Genomic DNA, 24,781 nt, shown 5'->3' with positions numbered 1-24,781 from the left:
TGGAAATGAACCTTCTAAACATGTTATTTTACATTGATATTTGTTTAAAATATCCAGTGCAAGAAAAGAAATAGCATACATACACAGCAGGAATGAAACAGGAGATTTTTTGATCTCTGTATTGATGTTAATATTTTACTCATCTTAACTACATATACAACATTGATTTGAGAAATTTAATTTCACGGACAACAGCCGTATATGTCAGTGGTCATATAGTAGTATTAAGTAGCAATGGCAGAAAATCTATGGTTTCCATTTACGTTGATAAAAAGTGTGTTGTATTTTTGAAGTTAAAAATATGGGACCCATTTAATTGCCAAAATAGTGGTTATCCAATTGTTCAGGTACTTTTTATGGCTTATAATTTTTTTGTGGAGATATAATTTACATATAATAAATGGGTTCTTAAGTATTCCCCAGTTATATGAGTTTTGACAAACACTTATTGTTTTCTACAATGGATTTTAATGAGTGGAATTTTAATTTGGATGTGTATATACCATTTAACAAACAGATAGTCATTTAGTAGAAGCCTGTGCAGAATTGATGGTATCTGTTTACTTGAGTGCTGTGAATTCAGAACTCTTAAAAGCCCTTATGTTAATCAGCTCAGGCTGCTATAACAAAATACCCTAGACTGGGTAGCTTAAACAACAGACATTTATTTCTCACAGTTCTTGAGGCTATAAAGTCCAAGATCAAGATGCTGACAGATTTGGTTCCTGGTGAGAGCCCTTTTCCTGGCTTGCAGATAGATGGCTGCCTTCTCACAGTGTCCTCACTTGACAGAGGGAGAGCCCAAGCTCTGTTCTCTCTTCTTATAAGAAGAGTAATCCCATCATGGGAGTCCCATCCTCATGACTTCATATAAACATAATCATCTTCCAAAGGCCCTACCTCCAAATACCATCACATTGAGTGTTAGGCTTTCAGCATGTGAATTTGAGGGGATTCACAAACATTCAGTCCATAACAGCCCTGAAACCCAAGTCTGAATGTGTTGTTTTTCCTAGTCTAGTTGCTTAATCTTGATGGATTTATACTTTATAACAATGAATGCTTCCCCTAGAACTGTTACTGTTTTCATAGGAAGGCTCTGATTTAGCCTGGCCAAATCTTCTGCCCACTGAAGATTTAAGAGGGAATTCTTGATTCAAGGAATTGCTGAAGAAGAAATCCTTAAAATTGCTGTTATTATCCTTGATACAAGACACCCTGCCTTTTACTGTTCTACCCTATGGGCCTGCTGCTATTTGTCAGGAGGAAGCCATTCCTCTTAATCAGGAATTAATGACAGGTATATAGGTACATGATGATCAAATGATCATTTCACTACCATAATGCAATCTTAAGTTAACCTTGAAAAATCACTGTGTCATACATATTAAAATATGCATGTGCTTTCTGCGTAAGTGGATCACTAAAGTGCTCTCTCAATGTGAAATAAGCAGTCAAGACAGTAAAGGTTGTTATATATATTTTCTTAATGTTGTTGCTTTCATCAGTACTTGACATATGGAGGCCAATAATTTATGGCTTTTTATGTTCTCAGGTATAAAAAAATGTCTGTAACTTCAAGTTTATTTATTGGAGCCTGTGTTAAAATTTGCTGTACACTAATTTTCCCCATACTGTCCTTCCCCCCGCCAAAAAAAACTGGATGGCAATATAAAATGTGTTAAACTAAGTCAGTGAATTAAAATGAAGTTGTTACTCACTAGAAGACAGATACTTTACAGATGACTTCTCTGTTCCTGATAAATGCTCATAGTTAAATTGGAATGGGATCCCCTCAGACATAGGTGGACATTCATTGGCAGAATGAATGTCCAAGACTTGTGGACAGAAAAGAAAGTAGAGAAGGGATGTTCTGCCAAAACTATTTCTAGAATTTTGTTGGTGGCTTAGATATTAATGCTTAGTTATACTACTGAAAATTTTAAGGAGGTAGATTATCTATCTATCTATCTATCTATCTATCTTTTTGTAGTTCCCTCTCACATGCCTCCCACTGTCCCTCCCCCAACTTGAAAATTAAGAAACTGGCTAGGAGAATTATGAGATGAGTATATGTGAAAATGTCTAGCACTTTGCCACTAACTGCTTTTAAATGTTAACATTCACTGTGTTGTGTTTTTTGCAAATAACCACCAGTTCAAAGCTTGGGGACAATGTATATGATTTTCATTACATTTCAAACATTAATTTCAATTTGTATTTGAGGGTACAGCAACGGTAAGTTTTAATGACTGTTGTCTATTTGTGGAAACAACCATCTCGTTGTTGGTAAATACCAATATTCAAACTGAAAGTAAAATCATAATAGAGAATGAAAAATTAAAAACCGGTAAGGAGAGAATAGATGTTCTGTTAAAACCATTTCTTGCATTGAGTTAAAATTCAACTGCTTTTAAAAAATTTCTACATTTGCTTACACCTTTCCTTCTCCCTCTTATTGAAGAGAAAACATGCCATTAAGGGAAACAAAAAACTGTTTTGTATTATTTCTCATCCACCTACTTTGGTAATTACCCTCAGCTATTCTGAAGGTCAAAGTTGAAGGAGCATGAATGACTTTGCATTTTGAAGGTAAAAGAGAGACAGCTTGAAGGTGGATTAACTGTGGCTAACTATCCTAACCAACTATTAGAAGACACTATTGTGGAGAAAATTGCTCCTAGATGCAGCAACTAAGGGCTCAACATATTCTGCTAAGCAGCAGCTAGAATCAATTTCTATAGATAATATTTTAGCAATGAAGTCTTTGAAAATTATGCAAATCACTATAGTAAATTCCTTTATAGCCTTTGCCTCCTCCTTGGTCTAATTTAGGTATTCTTCCTCTGTATTTCCATACCATCTTAGCAAAAGTGGTATTAGAGCTCTTAGCAAAGGTACCATATGTGGGTTGTAGGTTTGCTTGTCTGTGCATTCCTCAATAAACTCAATGAAGGCAGAAATAAGATCTTACTGGGTCCTCTTCCCCAGTATCTGGACGACAAATCATAAGAGTTAGACCTTAGAAGAGTTACTACTACTAATTTTGTGTGTGACATTAAGCAAGTAACTTAACATCAGTTTCCTCATCTGTAACAAGAAAATGATAATAATAAACTTCATAAAGTTGACCCAAAGCCCTTACTTAATGCACTCATTAAAGGCTAGCCATTATTATTAATGGCTAAGTGAATGAATCAGGCTGGAGTCTGAGGTTGCAGATAATAAAAAACATTCTCACAAGGAACATGAATGTGGTATATCAACCCCCAAAAAGATCTGTGTTAAAAAGAACGCTGTGAGCTTGGATAACATTAGGCATAATGTACAGTTATGTTCCATGCATCAGAAATGGTTTTACCTGGAGATTATCATACTAAGTGAAATAAGTCAGAGAAAGACAAATATCATATGATATCGCTTATATGTGGAAGCTAAAAAAGAATGATACAAGTGAACTTATTTACAAAACAGAAACAGACTCACAGACTTAAAGAACAAACTTTTGGTTACCAGGAGGGTGAGGGGGGATAGATTGGGAGTTTGGGATTGACATGTACACACCGCTATATTTAAAATAGATAACCAACAAGGAGGACCTACTGTAACAACCTAAATGGGAAAATTTGAAAAAGAATAGATACATGTCTATGTATAACTGAATCACTTTTCTGTACACCTGAAACTAACAGAACATTGCTAATCAATATACTCCAATATAAAATAAAAAATAAATTAAAAAAAAGATTTTACCCTTTATCAGCTGCTACAGAGAAATGAAACTAAAATATGAAAAATAACTGCCACAAAACCACCACAGACACTTTAGTTAATGTTTTACTGTCATTGTAAGATTTTATAGTATGGGTACCCCTCAAAAGTATTCTATTTTTAATAATAGACCACCTTAAAACTTAAATGTAATAAAAATTCCTACTTGGCTTTGTAAAATTTAATATTCAGAGTTTTATCAGGTAAAGGTTATTTTCTTTTTTCTGAAGAGGAAACAATTTACAGAGTAGTTAAGTGCCTAAAATAAGGGCCTGTATATGGTAGACACAAAATAAATAGTATTGAAAGAATTATTATCGTGGGGGTGGGAGACAAAGGTCAAACAACTAGTAGGGAGTGGAGCAGGAATTCAAATCTGACTCTGTGACTCCCAAGGAGTTTAAAGCCATAAATATTTTTTCTTGCCAAACTTACCCTTCCCCAGGGCTCCTGGGAAATTACAGAACTAGACTAAATTGGTGTTCTTCTAACGTAGTTTGGCAGTCAGTGCTGGTCCTGGCAAACCTTTCTACAAAGTTATTGCACAAGTCTACCAGTCAACATCAAGAAACATATCTAAGGAACTGCATAAAGGAAAGCACTAAAGGTATTAAGCATTTGTATAGATTCATATGTAAAGATAAAGGAGGATCTATCTATGTAATAATCAAGACTTCTGGAATTCTGAGCTCCTTAGCCCAGCATTTGAAGCCCCCATAATGTTGGTCTTTAACATTTTTCAAGTTTCCTCTTTCAGAAACCCTTCTTTACATCCCCTTATACTTCTTCCTCATTGCTTTCTCCACCCTTCCCTGTATTCTCCAGTCTCATCTCTGCTCAAACTAGTCTATGTCTGAAATCACCTCTATTATATACTTGTCAAATTACAATCCATTCTTTTTTTTTTAACATCTTTATTGGAGTATAATTGCTTTAACAATGGTGTCTTAGTTTCTGCTTTTTAACAAAGTGAATCAGTTATACATACACATATGTTCCTATATCTCTTCCCTCTTGTGTCTCCCTCCCTCCCACCCTCCCTTACTATCCATTCTTCTTCATAGTACTTCAAAGTACTCTTTTTCTTCTCTACAATCCTCACATCTGTTTTAACTCTCAGAATAGTCTGTCTTGAGGTCAGTGATTATATCTTTGATTCCTGTATTATTACAAATAAGAATCAAATAATTATAGAAAGAATGGATGAATTGTGAACTCCTAGTAGGCAGGGTCTTACTCATCTTTGTATCCCTAAGGCAGCCTAGCCATTTGGGAGATAGGGTGCTGAAGAACATAGAATCAAATATAGTTTAAAAACTGGCTTCCATCTTTTTATAGCTGCATAACCTTGGGAAATTACTTAACCTTTCTGAACTACAATTTTGTGAGTAAAATGGCACTTCAAAGGTAGGCTTAAAAAATGAGAATTAGTCATTCTTTATATGGAGTTCCAAATATGCAGAACTATTCCTTAAGTGTTTATAGGATTGCCTTGAATCACCTTTTAGTATGCTAAGTGTCAAGGGAAATACAGGTGAATAATAAAGATACTTACTCTCAAAAGGCTTGTAGTCTTGAATTCAGGACTTGCACACGTGCAACAAAGCAAACCATACAAAACACACTATAAATAAATATTAAATAAGGGATATGATACATGAATTCAGAGAAGAGGCAGTCTATAATAATACTAATGGTAGGACATGAGGTAGTCTGAAAGCTGTGCAGTATTTGGGAGGAGAGCCCTGTTTGCCTAGGTGATTTCATTTGGCTACAAAATCTATATACTATCTGTAGTAGTCCCCCTCTTCATGGGGAATACATTTCAAGACCCCCAGTGGAAGCCTGAAACCACAGAGAGTACCATATTCTACGTATAGTATATTTTTCCCTATACAGGCATACACCCCAGAGATATTGTGGATTCAATTTCAGACCACTGCGATAAAGCAAATATTGTAATAAAGTTAGTCACATGAATTTTTGGTTTCCCAGTGCATGTAAACTTATGTTTGCACTATACTGTAGCCCATTAAGTGTTCAACAGCGTTATGTCTAAAAAAAACAATGTACATACCTTAATTAAAAAATAATGCTGTTGGAAAAATGATGCCAATAGTCTTGCTCAGTGCAGGGTTGCCACAAACCTTCAACTTGTAAAAACCACAGTCTGTGAAATGAAATAAAGCAGAGTGCAATATAATGAGGTATGCCTATACATACATACCTATGATAAAGTTTAATTTATAACTTAGGCACAGTAAAAGATGAACAACAATAACTAATAATAGAAAATTTATAACAACGTACTATAGTAAAAATTATGTGAATGCAGACTTTCTCTCTCTCAAAATATCTTACTGTACAAATATGATGCCTTTTCCGTCTTAATTAAGCACTTATCATGCACTGTAGCCATAACTTTTCCATGTAGCGGTGAGACAGCAAAACTAGCACAGAATTCGTTTTCCTTCACAATTTCATTGGTAGAAGATTCATTCTTACTGTTGATCTTAACCTCAGCGTACAATTTTTTTTTAACTTTCACCTTTTCACTTAAAGGAAGCACTTTATGGCTCCTCTTTGGCATATCCAAATTGCCAGAATCACTACTCTTGTGCTTTGGGGCTATTATTAAGTAAAATAAGGGTTGCTTGAATACAAGCACTATGATAGTCTATCTGATAACCAAGATAACTGCTAAGTGACTAAGGGGCAGGGTATTCTGGACATAGGGATGATTCATGGCCCAGGTAGGATGGATCAGGAGGGCGTGAGATTTCATCACTCTACTCAGAACAGCCTGCAATTTAAAATTTATGAATTGTTTATTTTTGTAATTTTCCATTTAATGTTTTCAGACTTTGGTTAACTGCAGGTAACTGAAATTGCAGAAACGGAAACTGAAGATAAGGGGGGCGGGGTGGGGGGCCAGGTTCCTGTATGTGCTGTCGATTCTCCTGCTCCGAGCTCTCTTACTTGACCCTCAACTCTTATACACAGCTATACATGATATCTCTTTTTGGATCTCTAATAGGCACCTTAAACTCTGATATATACATAACTTCACTCTCAAACTTTCTACCTAACCTGTTCTTAACCCAGTTTTCCTTGTTAAATGCAATTCCATCTCTCCACTTGCTCCGACCACCTTAGAGTTTTGTTTTTCTCTCACATTCCATCAGTAAGTTGTCTGGCTTCTACCTCTAAAATATATCTGAACCTGACAACTCTTCACTCTCTGCCTCTATAGTTAGCGTAAGCCACCATCACTTCTTGCTGGGACTAGCCCTGCCTTGACTCTTTTCGCACTGTAGCCAGAGCAACCAGAATAATGTTGTATAAATGTACATGTAAATCAGATCTTAACCATTTCCCAGTGTAAAACCTTCCAATGGCTTTCCTTTGCAATTACTATAAATACCAAGTCCTTTACCGTGGTCTACAAGGACCTACATGATCAGATTCCTGCTCTCTCTTTCTTATACTAGCCTCAACTTAAATGTCATTTCCTCAGAGATGTCTTCCCCAACTATTATGTTGAAAATAATTTCCTTCCCCCCACCCCTCTGATACCTTTTATAATATTGTTTATTTTCTTCATAGCACTTAGCATTCTCTAAAGTTACTTATTCGTTTACTTGAGTATTGTTTCTTTTACTAGAATATAAGTTTCATGAAAGCAGGGACCATTTTTTTTTTGTCATAACTGTGTCCCTAGCAACTGGAACAGTGTCATAAACATAGGTATGTGCTCAATAAATATATGTTAACTGAGTGAATGAACATGCTGCGTTCTTCCATTTATTATTTCCTAGTCTAAAAAGTGCCACCCATCTCCTTTCCCCAAATAAAACAAAAATTTAGTCCCTTCCAATTAATAAACTCTAAGGTCCTACTTATCCTTTATATTTCAATTTATATTTTTATTCTCCTCTGAAGCTTTCCCTTAACGCTTTCCCCCTCTCACTGAGGCAAAGTTAAGCACTTCCTTCTCGGTTTTCATTGTATTTTTTTTGAATTTCTCAGTTGTATCTATCACTTTATACTATGACTGTCTACGTGTCTGTCTACCCTCATTAGATTGTGAAGGTTTTCATGGACAGGAACTGTGTATTATTTGGGTTGGTTTCCTTAGCATCTGGAATAATGCGAGGCATTCAGTTAATGTAGATAAATAAGTGAATCAAAACCAAAATCTTAATTCCCATGGTAGTTTTCCAGAAGGCAGCATTACTGTGTAAAATACAGATATGAGTAAGACTCTTGCCTTCTGAAAATTTACAGTTTATTCATTATTAAATAAATATTTATCTGCAGTGTGCCAGGCATTATGCTTTAAGTGGTAAGGATCAAACACAAAGGTCCCTGCCTGAAGAAACTCTATTTTAGTGGGGTATTATTTCCCTTGACTTTGATCAATAATATTTCATGCTGTATATAGGTGTTTCCTAGGTATTTTGAATCTGTAATTTACCTGTGAACTCGATGGGTGACACTGGGACACACAGATTAACTGCCTAATTCTAATCTTATGTTGCATTTATATTTATCACATAGTTACATATTGGCAAAGGAGGAGTGATGAAGGCCAGAACCGTATATTTTTTTTGCTTCTAAAGCATAGCATGGAAGAGAGACTAGCACTACACTTGAGACTAGCAATACAGATTGTTCATACATAATGGTGACAGATTTTTATTTTCATTGCCGATGGTGCTTTTTAATATTATAAACAAATAGAACCATGGCCTATTTTTCTTAATTGATGTGGCTAAATTCATTTATTCTTCATGTTTCTGACACATTTCTTACATTTTGGAACTTTGGCACAGAGTTTAATATTGCTCTGAATTCTCCAGTTTCTGAATTCTCGGTATTTCTGACTTGTAAGTGAAAGCACAATTATTTTGAAGGAATTTCGGTATAGCAATTAAAGTTCTGTAGATTTCCATACTTTCTCAATTTTTACTGAAACTGCATTTGTATACCTATATGACACTCATGAGTATAAACAATAGTTTCAAATTTCTGTTCTTCCAGAACTGCTGTTTCATTTGGAATTGAACCAGAGTTTTTGGGTATACATTTTAGTAGCATATTTGGAATTTAATAAAATTGACAAATTTGCTTCTCTTGGAGAAAATACATATGCAGACAGCAGCACATGACTTGTCAAAATTCTTATGTATGCAAAGTATTTATAACTGAAGTTTAAAAACACCTTGGTAGAGAAGGAGTTAACAGGTTAACTCCCCTTGGTTGTTCTCAGCTTGCTCTCTTGCCTTTAGGAGCTGAAAAGATGATAACATTGGGCCCGGACATGCCTGTGTGGAGGTTATGGTACTCCTGGGGTTTTTTCAGCTAACCATAAAGCAAGCTAGAACTTGTTCATCTCAGAGTTCCTTGTTTCTCTTTCAGCCCTTTCAGTGCCCTGCAGGAGTCATTAAATCAAAACTTCATGCTGATCATCACCCACCGGGAAGTCCAGCGGGAGTACAACCTGAACTTCTCAGGAAGCAGTACCATTCAAGAGGTGAGTTATGTCTCACAGCTAAGGAATAAAGGTAGCTCATTATAGCTAATGTTGACCCTGTTAAAGAGGGCTTATGTGTTCTGGTTGGAAACTCTCTTTATGTTTCATTATTGGGTTTTTAATTTTAATTAACTTGAGCATCAGTGATTACTATAGATACATTAAATGACTTGACCTAGAAAGATAGATGTTGTAAATGAAAGCTCTTGATAATTCTTAAAATAGTCAACTTTTAAAACCCTGCTTAAAAAAAAACACATTGTTACATATTTCATAGTTTTATAGTAGTTATTCAGAATATTAATTTGGAGATTATCGACAGCGTGCATTTTCGAACATGCGTATACTTTATTTGAAAGGTTGCTCTCAAACATATTATTTATAGTGTGTATCCTGCCTATTTCCAAAAGGAATTGAGGAGGCTTTTCTTAAGCAGTTGAATTCCAGCCTTGGGCAGTATTCGTGAGATGCTGTAGGGAACCCAGTCATTTAGCTCAGAGTATCTAAGAAGAATCTATGTATAGTGTAAATATTTTCATCAATGTGACCAACCAGGGCCACTGTTTCAAAAAGAACCTCCCCCAAGAGAGAAGAGGTAACTTCTTGTCTGTGGCCCCACCCACCTAAAAGCTAGTAATTTATCTGCTTTGGGGGGGAAAATGTATAAGGCTATGTGACAAGACTTGTGTTTAGAGACAGTGAAATGATGATTATGTCACAATACCCCTTGTAAATTATGAAGACAACAGTCATTGTCCACTCATGTTTTTATAAAGAAAATTAATCTTGTTTAATCTTAGATTATTTCATAAATTTTTTCTTGGACTACATTGCTTCAACTAATTACTAATGTCATATTGAAAGAACAAGTTGTTTTCATCCTAATCATTTTTCGGAAGTATATGAATTATTTCAGTAATGACTGTTAATGGTTTTTCTTTTTTCATGTTTTATCAATAAATTTCAACTTCTGAATTTGGCGTAAATAACTCATTACTTGAAGTTTATTTTCTCTGTTTATCACTTGAATAGTTTGTTGACTAGTAACTAAGATCTTTAAGATTTTTCTTGGTCCCTAATTTGAATCATAGGTTTAAATTATTTGATTTTTTTCAGGATTTTAAATATATTAATTGCCATTTCATTTTTAATCTCTATAATGGATGTTCTCTAAATTTAAAATTTTAATTCATTGAAGAATCATTGTCATTTTTATATTAAAAATAATGTTTAACTCTGGCCCTATCACAGAGTTATTCTGGGAGCCTCATGATTATGAAATTTAAATTATATATTGAATAAAATTAAATAAGGAATTCAGTTTCAAAATAAATAACCCCAGTTTAATCAAGAACAGCAAAGATAATAGGTAAATTTCATTCTGTTGTTGATTTCCTTTTTTAAGTTGAAGAGTAGTATATCGCATGAAGGGTACATATAGACTGCCTTATTTTTTTTTTTTTCTGATTGCAATATTTACAGCCAGAATTTTACATTTTTTTGTTTTTTTGCATTTTTGTTTTAACATTTCCAGTTTCTATAGTTTGAGTGTGTTTCAACTTTCTCCCACAAGGGGGCAGAGAGGACTATTAAACTGATAGTCTAAAAATGCCGTTCAGTGTTTTCAAATTAGCTTCTCTTATATTAACAAAAAGGAGCATAATAGCCAAGTTATTGTTTGATTTACAGATAATTGGCATATTGCAGGGAGGAGACTTAATTTCACCCTTTTAAATTAAACAGGGAGATTTAAAAAGACATAAAATATTCATTAATGTTCGGTGATTATAAAGTAGTGGCATATATTTATTTTGCCTTTATTACTGTTTCGATGGGAAAATACTGCAAATATTTCCGAAATCGAGTTGGCCATACTGACAAGTTGAAATGTTTAAGCAGCGTTAATGCAATCTGCTCACACCTGATATCCTATGCAGAATGATTCAAAATGACTACATCAATTATTAAAAGAAATACTTAAAATTCTGTAAATGTGCCATTGTGTGCCACAGTTGGCTGAAACTGTTCTCTGCGTCCTGCTATTTAGATTACCAAATATATTTTAAGCTTCAAGGACTTGAAAACAGTATACCATTTTCTAAATGAAAAGTGTCCTGAAAATATTTTTGCAGACAAATATCCTTATGTATTTCTCAACAAGAGTTTGGTTTCTTCTTTTTCTTTCTTTTTTCCTTTTTTTAATCTTTTAAAAGTTGATTTAAAATAATATTTGAAATGCTAGTTGCCAGGAAAAAAAATATATGCAGTTGTTTCTAATATCTGTTGCTTTTCTGTGGGCAGACAGGTACACAAAAACTCTTTTATTCTGTACAGTTTAGAAATGGAATGTGGATTATACTCTCTAGGCCTAGGATCACACTCTGTAGGCCTAATCCTAAGACTTCTCTCCTTCAACTTGTGGAATATCTGGAATGGGGTTCAAGGAGGACAAGATGCTCTTATGCTACAGCCATGCAACCCACAGTGACACTTAAGTACATGTATTTTTGTTGTTGCATGATTGAAAGTCAGGTTGCAACACAATAAAAATATAGTCTTGAAATGATTTTGTAGTGTTACTTTATAAATGCTAGAATTTTTGCTATTAATTTGGAAGCTTAATGATACCATATATCCTAACTTGTAAATTAATTTTTGTCACCAGTTTCAGAAATCTTTTTTCAGTGTTGTTTGATAGGTTCAACAGTGAATTCCGACCAACATATAAAAGGAAGAAATAAAAAAAAAAACAACTGATTTTATTTTCCAGTGTAGTTGTATATTATTTTTATTGTAGGTGGGGGAAAAAATACCATTTTCTGGTATTTTTAATTTTTGAAAGCCTTGCATTTCTAAAAGAAATCTCTTGTAATATTTTCCCTCCAGAGGGAAAGTTCTATTAAATGAAATAGGATTGACAAAGGTACTATAATTTCAATTTTTAATTAACAAAATACATTTTTTAAAATACTGACTTAGAAAATAGAACTTAGCTGCAGTTTGAATTTTAAATAACTCTTCAGTGACCATATGTTCATGCAGGTTAGTGGTGATAAACCGATAGTTGTACAAGTGTTTGTTCATTCTGTCTCTGTGATCTCTTGCCTCACAATGCATGACTTATATCCTTTGGGTGCTCTAGACTTTAATTTAAGCTAGTTAGATATTGAGGTTATTTTTTTTAAGCTCTTTACAAATCCTTCCACTTACATTATCCTCCTACTTGTGGAAAAGGCAATGACAGTATAAAAAGGTCAGAATGGAGGGTTGCAAGTAGTCATAAGAATAAAAATCCTTTCCCTTTTTCCATTATGACAAAATAGTTTATAAAAATTATCAAATAATGTAACAATAACTTTGTGACAATCTGTCTTTCTACCTTCTTGGATCCTTAATTACCTAGTTGACACACTTTAAATTAGTGAATTTCCCTGAAAATTTAAACAAGCTTACCTTATTTTAATGAATTTTCTACACTGAGAATTTAGATTTTTAAACAGTTAATTGTACAGATTTCAGTAATTCTGATTTTTAAAGATCTGTGGCTACAAATGCACTTGGGATTGGTTAAATTAGGGGGAAAAAAGATTGATTTGCCTACTTCAGATCCTAAACCCAGGTGTGGAAAAGGAAATAAAGTCCCTGAAATCAAGCCAACTTTTCTTGGAAACTAATTCTTTGTTGTCCATCTTACTATTGCAAAAGCTCCTATTAGACAAAATATCACTTTTCTTTTAGATGTCATACAAACTTAAGGAATACACACATGACCCAGAATAACACTGATAAAAAACCAAAGTATTTTTGGTACGGAATCATGTAGTATTCCTTATCTCTTACATCGAGAAGCACTATGAAGAGCTATTGGAATTATTTAAATCCTTTTCTGAGTTTCACTTTACCCTAGAATTCTCACTGTTCTTATTAGTGTTTATTTAGTTCTCAATGGGAATTAAAGGGAAAAATCGACAACTTATAAAGATATATCCTGCATGGAATAGTAAAACATTTCACTACTAATACTAGCAATTGTTAAGTGGGAAGCCACTACTTTTGAATTAGCAACAAGAAGTGAACTAAATAAATCATACCGGTCCTTAAAAATAATGTTGGCTAAATAATTGTGAAATCATGAGACTAATTCTGATTCTGCAAATTTGAAACTCCTGTTGGGTTTTTTGTGTCTATTTTTCACTTGCTACTTACTCAACTTGCTTGACTAATACATATTTCAAACTATTCTCCTTTAATGCTGGACGTTGTTAACGGTACATTTGTAGTCTTTTACAGATTATACTAAAGAGCAATTTTCTAGTAGTGGGTTGACTAAAACTTCTTAACTAACATGCCCTTTCTGTATGTGTTTTACGTATAGTTTGTTTGTTTATTTTTTGGTTTGTTTGTTTTCCAGTATGGAGAGGGTGGGGGCTGCTGGCACAGAACTGAAGAGTAGAGAGATAAGAATGTGCATATGCAATAGGGTAAATTAAATTGTGTGCTTATTTAATTAAAAGTTTACGTGGTTTATTTTTACTGTAAGATGAACGGCATATATAAGCTCAATTAGAATGAACCCATTTTAACTAGCGTGTATCATAGTTTGATTTTTAAAAATTTGAAATCAAAATGACGTCTTAGGAAGAATGAAAGAGAGATAATTTCTTAAGCAACTGGGCAATGAATTTGAGCCTTTTTTCAGCTTTCAGAAAAGGAGACTGAGTTTCTTTTGCATGTATGTAAGTTTCAAGTTGCACTTTGTTACTGAGATCTGTTGAAGTTATACCACTTCAAATGAATAAGTCAGTAATGATCATTTTATAAACTTTGGGGTTTTCTGTGATGCTTAATAAATTATCCCCTTAGGAAATAAATTTAATATTTACAATGCAGCTATTTGGAACTGACAAGTCTTTCTTTCCCTCCGAAAGTATTTTAGAATAATCTCTATTGGACATCTTTTTTTAGCCATGTAAGTATTTCTTCACCTACATTCAAGAAGGTTAGAGACAATGAAATTTTGTTAAGAGTCGATGGTGCTTTAGACCTTTGTTACTTAAGATATGTGTATCCTAACAGCTTCTTGGCCGACTGTATTTCATAATCTGTGATTTGTGTGTTGGTAGTTTTAAAATGCCTGGGTTAAGAGATATTATGTTCAGTTATCAGAAACTAATAAACATAAGACATTTTTATATGCAAGAAAAGGCAGAGAGTAAATAATTGCACTGGTGACCAATACTGTAATAATCCTGTTTTACAATATGCACTTGACAGGTTGTAATAGTGCTAATTGAAGAGACTAATTCACACTTGCTTCATTCTATTCAAAGGCAAAATCAGCAGCTTGTTTTGCTTTTGACCAGATGGTCCTCATGAACACCTACTGTGCACTTTAAGTGCTTTACTAGAATTACAAAGGCTGGGGGCTGCGTTCGACTCCAAATGATTTGAGGAGTGAGAGGGAGAGAGAGAGAGGGGGAAAAAAAACCCTCTGTGCTCAATGGATTTGGTGCAAGTAAATTAATTCTAGTGGACCCATTACACATTGAGCCCCCTTTTCAAAGCTCTGAGCCTCCTCGCTTGCTCTGTAGCAATGAGAAAGAGAAAGAGAAAGGCAGATTACTGCAAACAGAAATAAAAAAAAGGGGTATGAAAGGGAGAAAAGAGGCCTTGAAGCCTTTCATATCATTTGAGTTTTTCAAGTGCGTTATTTTTGGGGAGGGTGGATATATGAAAAGCCAATTGGAGTTTTTTTTGTTTTAAAGTGAGCTATTTAAGCACCATGAATATAGGCGCAAGAGCAACAGTTGACTGAGTTTACTGTGGTGAAGCTTTGTGTTCGAGGATGAATCAAATTCATTATATTCAACTCTTTGTGTTTTAACATGAATGTAGGGTTAGTTTCACAAGACTGTGTCTGTTTAGGATAATTATAATTTAATATTTTCCTTTCATAAAGTTATCACTGTAGATGTCTAAAATTTTAATCAAAGCAGATTTTGTACACTGACTTTGAAGCACCCTGACAGTTTAAAATTCAAAGGAAAGCTTTTTTAGTTTTCAAAAGAAAAGAAAGGCTCATTCTAATGGCATCGAAGCAGAGATTATTATAACTAATTAGAAGTCACACATCTGTTAGCTTTTGGTTTGTGACTTACTTATGTATTTTTTCAGTAAAATATATACTTTAAAAATATATTGCTGTTATTGAGTGAACCCAAAGGGATAAAATGAACTTAAAAGAGAACCACTTATTCGAGCCAACCGTTTTTCCAGATCTCCACATGTTCCCATAAAAATATGTAATGTATTAAAGTCCATTAAATGTAAATTGGAATTGCATAATTAATAACAAGTTCAAATGCACTTCCAAACAAAATATTTTTGCACAGTTCTTGTTAGCATAATTGTGATTATTAACCAAAGTTATTATAAAAATAACAAGAAAGTATAAGCAAATCCAGTTTGTGTAAATTTATAATTATTTCTTATCCTTAAAAGCCGTTTGTATATAATTTGGAACACTGACACTGTAAAATGATTAATTCTTATTATTAGCTTATGTAAAATGATTAATTCTTATTCTAAGCTTATGTGGGTTAAAATACAAGGGATCATATCTAGGAATACATGTCAGTTATTTTGTATTTGTATGTTTTTATACTTTCAAGTATAATTCTCTTGTGATATATTTTTGTTCCATGGTTTACTTTTGTTTGATGACATGTATTATTGACACTGTAATTCAACTTTATTTCAATTATAACCATTAACAAAGAATACAACAAAATCATACCAATAGTATTATATGACTTAAGGATAATTGTAAACATTTTACAAAAAATGAATGTCTAGAATTTGTATTTTTGGCATAATGCATCAATATGCTTTATACGTCAACATGTTTTAATTACATTTTTAGAAAATAAAATATAGAAATACAAAGACAACCACAAAAATATTTAGTTTTACTTCTCAAAGATTTTAATGAAGAGGATAGGATAACATGCCTTCTTTGATATTTAAATTAAATTTAATTAACTTCCTATTAATGTGGTCATTACTTTGGGACTTGTTCATTGAAATATTCGTTGTGGGGTGGGGAGGAACATAAGGGGAATCCCCAGACCTTCAACTAACAAAATATCCAATGAAATTTATAAGCAATGAGGTGTTAATGAATTGATATCCTCTGGGAAAAAGGGATTTCAAGAAAAAAATCTGATTAGGAAAAACTTACTGAAAAAAATTTTTTGCAGTAGACTATTTAAAATAAAGGTAAGACTACTAGATTCTCTTTCTTGTAGGTACCATAAAAAACTACCTTTAAAGCCAGAACCTCAATTAGCAGAAGTGGATTGATCATGACCATGCAGTCATTTATTTAGGTGGGGCTAGTTCTTTGGTTTCCCACACACAGTAGTTGGAGTGTTTCTCCTCATGAAGAAGAGTTTATTTCAGTATTAAAATATTAACCCCTAGATTCCTGAATGTCAGAGGCAAGGTTCTCTTCTATAGGGTAAAGTTTGGAAAAGGCTGCCGTTTCTTTATAGACTTTGATAAGTACCACATTACTTAAGCTGAGAAATGTTTTAGCATTTAACTATCCTCTAGCCATAAAATAAGAATTATATAACCTCCCCATTTTTCTCCCCACCCCACCCTCCCCCAGCAAAAACATAAGCAAAAACAAAGAAGGAAGTAAATCAAAGGATGGGTAGGTAAATGAATATAAAATGCTCATAAACATAAGCTAGACTAAGACTAGGTATATTAAGATAAGGCCTGCATATAGAAAATATTTGCATGTTTATCCTTATATACCAAAGATTATTTGTCTATAACCTGTTAAAACACGTGTATGGTAATTTTTCTTTTGTCTGATGTGTTTTGTGTATGGCCTAATACTATTTAGTCAAGTAGTTATTCTTTTTCAAACATATTTATTTTGGCGAATATGCTTAAAATTTTTTTATTGCTCAATTTAGGACTGTATTACCTTATTATTACACTCAATGTATTCCTTTTATTATTTTCTTAAACATTTTTTTTAAAGAAAAAAGACTTTAAAAGCTCACAGTAAACATTTTCTCTAAATGACAAAATGTATTCCTTGCTTTGTGGTCATTGCGTGACCAGACAGTAGAGTACTGGATTGTTTTAAGGTTTTTACAGCTGCAAGGCAAAAGCATCTGCTCATTGCAAAGACGGCATTGTTTAATTTTGACACTGACTTTTCCATGTGTCTTGTACCAAGGACTGGATTAGATGCCACTAAGATGAAATTTGTTTTAAGTTGCTCCCAAAGTGCAGCTGTTCCCATATACAGCCTGATAGCTTAACCAAAACAGACAGACATAGGATCAATCAGAATCTTTGTACAGGGTCACCTCACTAGGCAAGAGAGGCTCAGAGGAAGAATGTTAATATTATTTATCATGAATAACTGCAAAATTAGTTTCCAGGCTGATTTAGTGTATGTAGAAGTAGCCCCCTGCCTGCTTTTTAGGGCAATAGAACCATTATTAAATATTTAGCTTTTAAACTGGAATATAATGGTCAGATAGCAAGGTGCCTATGTGTGCATTAGGCACTATTCTTCTGCAGTCAATTGCAAGAAAAAGGATCAGTTTATTGGTCACTAAAGTAGTAATTGACTGAAAATAAAACTCAATCTAAAATGCTGCTGCTAAAATCTCGAAAAGTGGACATTTTTGTAGAATGGTAATTTTTCTTTAATGTTTCAAGTGAATGAAAAATGAAAGAGCACCTCACTTCTTGGGTTTCCTAGGATTGTGTGAATTTCTACCCAGCTGGTCCAAATTGATTGATACAGGGCCAAATATTTGTCTGCCTACATTTCAAAGTCTATAATTTGCTAATGAATTGTGGTAATAATCTTTCATCATACATGAAAGATTTAGCCAAACAATTTGCTAAGTATGTATTTTGATCATAAAATTTTTGGACTTACACCAAGCTTTACATCTATTTTACAGCTAATGCATGGGGGTGGAGGGAGAGCAGGGGGAGAAATAATACTGAACATGGACACTAGATGGAAAAGGATGAAGGAAACAAGAGGGAAGAAGATACTTTGGAAAAGAATAATGCCGGAAAAGTCCTATGAGTGACAGTGGAAAACAAATTAGATTTGCACATACAGTGCAAAATAGAATTTTTAAATGCCAGCAGAGTTGTAGTGTTCAGTGTCTAGAGGTATGGTATCCATGAGGATGAACACAAGGAAGAAATCTTTTCCTTTTTAGCTACAGCTATTACACACATTGATTATGGAGTAATTTGCTAGAAATTTATGCTAGAAAAGTCAGATGCCCACAAATTAGAAGTAACTGAAGGCATAAGAATAAAAGCCAGATGTTTGTTGGGGTTGATTTAGAGACTTTGGGGAAAAAAAAAACAGTGAAGAAATAAATGTGATTGGAACAATTTCAGAAGAAGGTGAGAGAGGAACCTCCTAGTTAACTCCTAGGAATGAATAGAAATGACTGTAGGCATCCAAGAGAATATTTTCTCTCTCCAAGACAAAGACCATACAAAGGGAGATGAAGCCTACTTATATTTGTGACGGGATATTTAGGATTAAATAACCTCTATTTGAGAAAGTACAAACTTTATGTATCTTGGGAGGGCAGCATAAGTTATACTCCACATGAAGTCCAAGATTAAACTATGGAGTGAGAGGACAAGAAAATGTTCTAAATAAGACTCTTATACGTGTAATTTCTCTTTCATTGTTAGAGATCAAGGAACCATGACTTCCTATTTGACTGAAATAATCTGAATTGCTTTCAAGTTGTCTATGAGGAGAATATTTAATGATACTGATAAAATTTTTCTTGCTTTATGAGTAGGGAGTTTAAAAAAAAGAAAAGCAGGTAGCTTAATAGAGAAACCATATTATAAAGGGGACTGAACCTTCCATTTTGTAGATTTTAAAGATAAGCAGCTCTTGAATTTTTACATACATGCTGTACCTCCTGAATATGTCACATTTCCAGTCTGTATCCATTTATGTAAATCTCTTTTTGTTCTCTGATAGAGATAAGTCTGTTCTAAGTGTTAGTACAGTGATGGAAACTCTTAAAGTATTTAGGAAAGTTAAAGTTCTATATTGTCAAGCTTATTTCAGATGGGTTGAAATCTTGTTTTACACGACTTTCTTAGCCTCTTTCCCTTTGTCTTGCTGACTTTTTTTTTCTATTTTATTTAATACTTGTCATTATTTTGTTGTAGGTTGTATTGTTATCACATTATGATAGTTACTGAAGTAAATATAGAAGAGATCCAGTAATCATTATGAAGGGAAAAAAATTCATCATTATATTTAAATAAATTGTGAGATAATTAGTAAGATTCCTAATTCTCTTGTTAATAATTATATAAAAATTCCATTTCAAAAACAAATATTAGAGTTATAGATTATGTATGTAAAATTCAAAATATGCAGGTTGCCATTTGTTTCTAGTCCTTTTGGTGTTCTGTTATCGAAAGCACTTTACATTTACACCCCTGCCTTTGCCTGATGAAAATGTGAAATATTTTCACCTAAGAGGTATACTTGTAATATCTAATAATTATAGAATATCAGTGAAACATCAGTTCATTTCTGTTGAATTAGGAGATGTTTCCCTTATACTTTACCTTGTAAACAAGAGAATCTTAATAAGGTGTTTTTAAAGGCTGCTGTTTTCTTACAGGTAAAAATTTTTGTGATGATAACAGGTATGCACATGGATCAATTTGCTTGGAATTAGAAATTTCAGAAATACAGTAAAATGTCTTAGGAGTCCTAGTTTCTACTGGTAATTGTAATTTCAAATATCGTAACCCATTTTTGTATGTAATGAATGGAGCAATGTATGAAGTATCACTCTAAAGTAAATGTGATTGATATATTGACATGCATACATGTCATAAATTTAAATGAATGTTGCTCCTTCAAATCAGTCATTTCTGTTGTCGATAATACATACCCTCTGCTCAACAGTTACTCTGAATTTCCAGGAACTGGCTCTAGAGACTATGATGTGGGGTTTTTTTGTTCTGTTTTGTTTTGTGGAATAACCTCACTTATGGCCTATCTTTGTCCTGTGAAGAGGGGAAACTGATTTGTTGAAACTGCCATAAGTAATTTGAAGCCAAAGGTTGTGAGCCAGGTGGTTATTTAATCTCAGTGGTCAAATTTGTGGTTATTCAGGTTAGGTGTCTCTTTGCTGAGCTCCTCTGCCTGTGAACATGTATCTGTCAAAGCATTTACCACACTCATCTGCAATTATCTGTTAACTGATTTATTTCTCCTGTTAGACTAAGAGCACCTTAAGAATAGGAAAAGTATTGAATTTATCTCTTTGTTTCTTGGCCTTTCACTGAATTTGTCACAGAGTAGGTGTGTGCTTAATGAATGACTGAACTAAAAAAGAAGAATCTATAAATCAGTGAGATTATTTGTAACTTAGAGGCATTTGTAAATGTGAAGTTATCCAAGTATGTCTGAATATTTCAAGCATTTCAAGTATTAATGTTGACATGAATATGTACTTTCTCAAGGGGATTATTATGAGAGGATCTCTCTGATTTGGCTTCATAAATTCTCATTTGTTAAAAATGAGGCTGAGAATAGGTAATTTGCACAACAGTAAAAAATAAAACTACTTTAAGGTAGATTTATGTTATCCTTAATTTGTAGTGTCTGCCAGGTAACTTCTTTGTAGTTTCCCTTCTAAATGAGATTGTAAAAATTGATTAAAAAATTTTTTTAAGTCAATAAAAACTGATTTTTAAAAAATGTTTTCTGAATCTAGGGATGCAGTGTTACAGATTTTAATCAAACTAACAGTACTTCTCAATTGGCAATTAGTTAGCTTATGGTAGTGGAAAGATTATTGCACTATGGTATAGGGAATCTGAGTTCTAACCCCCTGCCACTAACAAGCTATATGATTGTCTAGCCTTGAGTGGCCTGGTATTTCTTTTTCATTTGTTTGGCTTTTTCATAGTGTAGAACTGCAGAAGCTCAGTTTTTGCTAGAGAAAATATAAAGTGTCTTAGAACCTTAAAATATGCATAAAGTCCCTGTGTCCCATTGAACCTATTAGGCGCATCTGTTGCAGCACTTCTGTTGCACCACTTCTGTCCTTTTATTTGCTTTTTTTTATTTGTGTTTCTTTACCTTATCATGGTAGGCTCCTTGAGGGCAGGATCTCAGTCATTTAATCTTCATATTTATAGCACTAAGCCTAGTGGCTAGCACCTTTTAAATGATTGTTGAATGAGCAAATATTTACATGAGTCAGCATCCAGTGGTTGAAAGGAAGTTTAGAAACCTAGATTCTAATATCTGATACTGTGCTCTCTACCTATATGAGTTTGGGCAGTTCATTTAACTACTCTGGGTCTGGGTCATTTATGAAAATTAGGAAATGATTTCCGAAAATGTTTCTGGTTCTAAAATTTGGTGATTACATGTGAATTTAAAAATTTCATATGTGCTTCAAGTCAACCTTGTGTGTGGGAGGGGGAGGGAGCAAAGGAGAAAACTGGTCAGTAGGCAATAACTGTGTATGTAAATATGCATATTTGTCACTGTGGAATGTAAATATCCCTTTATTCATAAAGGTGTTATTTAAGAGATTTAAGGTTAAAATAGAGGCCTCTGTTGCCATGATGTTTGAACTTATTAAGATTTTTTTCTGAATAGTTTTATTTTTATCTTAAAGTAGACTTTTACCTTTTTAAATACATATGATGCAACAAGACTTTAAAAGTGAATTGTGCAAACATAGCAAGTCTTTCTAATATATAAGAAGAGTTTTAAAATACTGAGATACAATAAAAGTGTTATTAATTTGATGTCATTAACTTCACTTGTGGTAAGTGAATTAAAATTCTATGTGAATATCAAGGCTATGGTACTGCCATAAGGATAGACATATAGATCAGTAGAATAGAATTAGAAGTCCAGAAATAAACTCCTTACCCTCAAGGTCAATTGACTTTCAGCAGGATTGCCAAGACAACTCAACATGGAAAGAATAGTCTTTTAAAAATATGGTTCTGGGGGCTTCTCTGGTGGCGCAGTGGTTGAGAGTCTGCCTGCCGATGCAGGGGACACGGGTTCGTGCCCCGGTCCGGGAAGATCCCACATGCCGTGGAGCGGCTGGTCCCGTGAACCATGGCCTCTGAGCCTGTGCGTCCGGAGCCTGTGCTCCACAACGGGAGAGGCCACAACAGTGAGAGGCCCGTGTACCACAAAAAAAAAAAATACAAATAAAAAATAAAAATATGGTTCTGGGACAACTGGATATCTACATGCAGAAGAAGGAAATTGGCTTATTCCTTTAAATCATATATAAAAATTAACTCAATTGGATCAAAGACCTCAATGTAAAAGCTAGAACTATAAAACTTTCAGAAGAAAACATAGGAATAAATTTGTGACCTTGGGTTAGGCAGTGGTTGCTTAGATATGACACCAAAACATAAGTAACAAAAGGAAAAGTAGGTAAATTGGACTTCATCAAAATTAAAAACTTCTGTGCCTCAAGGAGCAACATCAATAAAGTGAAAAGACAACTCACAGAATGGAAGAAAATATTTCCAAGCCATATATTGGTAAGAGACTTGTATTTGGAATATATAAAGAATTCTTACAACTCAAAAAGAAAAATAAACTAATATTAAAATGAGGAAAAGATTTGAATAGACAGTTCTCAAGAGAAGATATGCAGTCAGTAAACACATGAAAAGTTGCTCAACATCTTTAGTCATTAGGGAATTGTAAACCCAAACCAAAATGAGATACCACTTCATACCACTAGGATGACTAGAGTAAAACAGATGACAATAACAGTGTTGGCACGGATGTTGAGAAATTGAAAGCCTCAGACAAGCGGGTATGTAAAATGATACAGTAGCTTTGGAAAACAGTTTGGCAGTTCCTCAAAAAGTTAAACATTGAGTATACTATATGACCTAGCAATTCCACTCCTAGATAGATAGATAGATACACATACACACACCATACACACACACAGCAAGAGAATTGAGAACATATGTCCACACAAAAATGTACACATGAATATTAATAGCAGTATTATTCTTTTTTTAATATCTTTATTGGAGTATAATTGCTTTACAATGTTGAGTTAGTTTCTGCTGTATAATAAAGTGAATCAGCTATATGTATACATATATCCCCATATCCCCTCCCTCTTACGTCTCCCTCCCACCCTCCCTATCCCACCCCTCTAGGTTGTCACAAAGCACTGAGCTGATCTCTCTGTGTATAGCAGTATTATTCTTAATAGTCAAAACATGGTAACAATCCAAATATCCATCAACTGTTGAATGGATACACAAAATGTGGTACATCGTAAATGGAATATTATTCATTCAGTCATAAAAACGAATGAAGTACCAATACATGCTAAAAAAATAGAAGAATCTTGAGAAAATTTCACTAAGTGAAAGAGACAGACACAAGGAAGGCCTTGTATTGTGTGATTACATTTACATGAAATGCCCGAATAGGAAAAGGTATAGAGGCAAAAAGTAGATTAGTAGGGCTGAAACTACTCTGTATAATACTATAATGGTGGATACATGTCATTATAAATTTGTCCAGACCCCATAGATACAGCACCAAGAGAGAACGCTAATGTAAAATATGGTCTTTGGGTGATAATGACATGTCAGTGTAGGCTCATCAGTTGTAATAAATATACTACTCTGGTAGGGTATGTTGATAATGGGGAAGGCTATGTGGAGGCAAGGGGTATATGGGAAGGAACTCTGTACCTTCTGCTCAACTTTGTTGTGAACCTAAAGCTTCTCTAAAAAATAAAGCCTATTAAAAAAAAATTTTTTAAGTAGATTCATGGTTGCCAGGGGCACCTGGCTGAGTAGTAAAGGGGAATGGGTCATGGCTGCTAATGAATATAGTTTTTTTGGTTGTTGTTTTCCTTTGTCTTATTGTTTGTTTTTGTTTTTTACATTTCATTAATAATAAACCACTAGGTATGCAACACAATGCATTAAAAATACTAGATATATTTAAATAATTGTGTATTTATTTACGTGCAGCAGTTTTCATAATGAGAACTATAATGTAATTTAAATGCAGCACAGTGGTTTTCATATGGGTACCCATAGAATGTTTAATAAATTAGGAAAGTCAGTTTAAATCTTCATGTTTATTTGTGTACACATTTGTTTTTGTGTGCATATCTCTCACTACCTAAGCAAATTTTCAAAGTTCTAAAATATTTTTGGCTTTCTAAAAAATATCTGAATTTGCCATATATATGATTTTTCCATGGTTTTAGTAAAATTTACAAAACATAAAATTTATCATTTTAACCATTTTTGAGCAAATAATTCAGTGGAATCAAGTACATTCACATTGTTGTGCAACCATCACCACTATCCATCTCCAGAAATTTTTTCATCTTC

General features: G+C 33.7%; 1 protein-coding gene across 2 annotated transcripts in view; it reads left to right on the top strand.

The window, feature by feature from the left end:
- FAF1 (Fas associated factor 1) overlaps positions 1-24,781 on the top strand; it is a 495,949-nt gene that overhangs the window by 249,881 nt on the left and 221,287 nt on the right. For both annotated transcript variants that reach the window (XM_079933727.1, XM_079933728.1), the window contains one exon: positions 9,193-9,307. In XM_079933727.1, coding sequence (XP_079789853.1) covers positions 9,193-9,307 — 115 coding nt within the window. The remainder of the gene's footprint in view (positions 1-9,192; positions 9,308-24,781) is intronic.

Source organism: Stenella coeruleoalba (genome assembly GCF_951394435.1).
Source record: "Stenella coeruleoalba genome assembly, chromosome: 1".
NCBI lineage: Eukaryota > Metazoa > Chordata > Mammalia > Artiodactyla > Delphinidae > Stenella > Stenella coeruleoalba.
The sequence above is the reverse complement of the archived record's forward strand: the minus strand, read 5'-3'. Positions and strand labels throughout refer to the sequence as shown.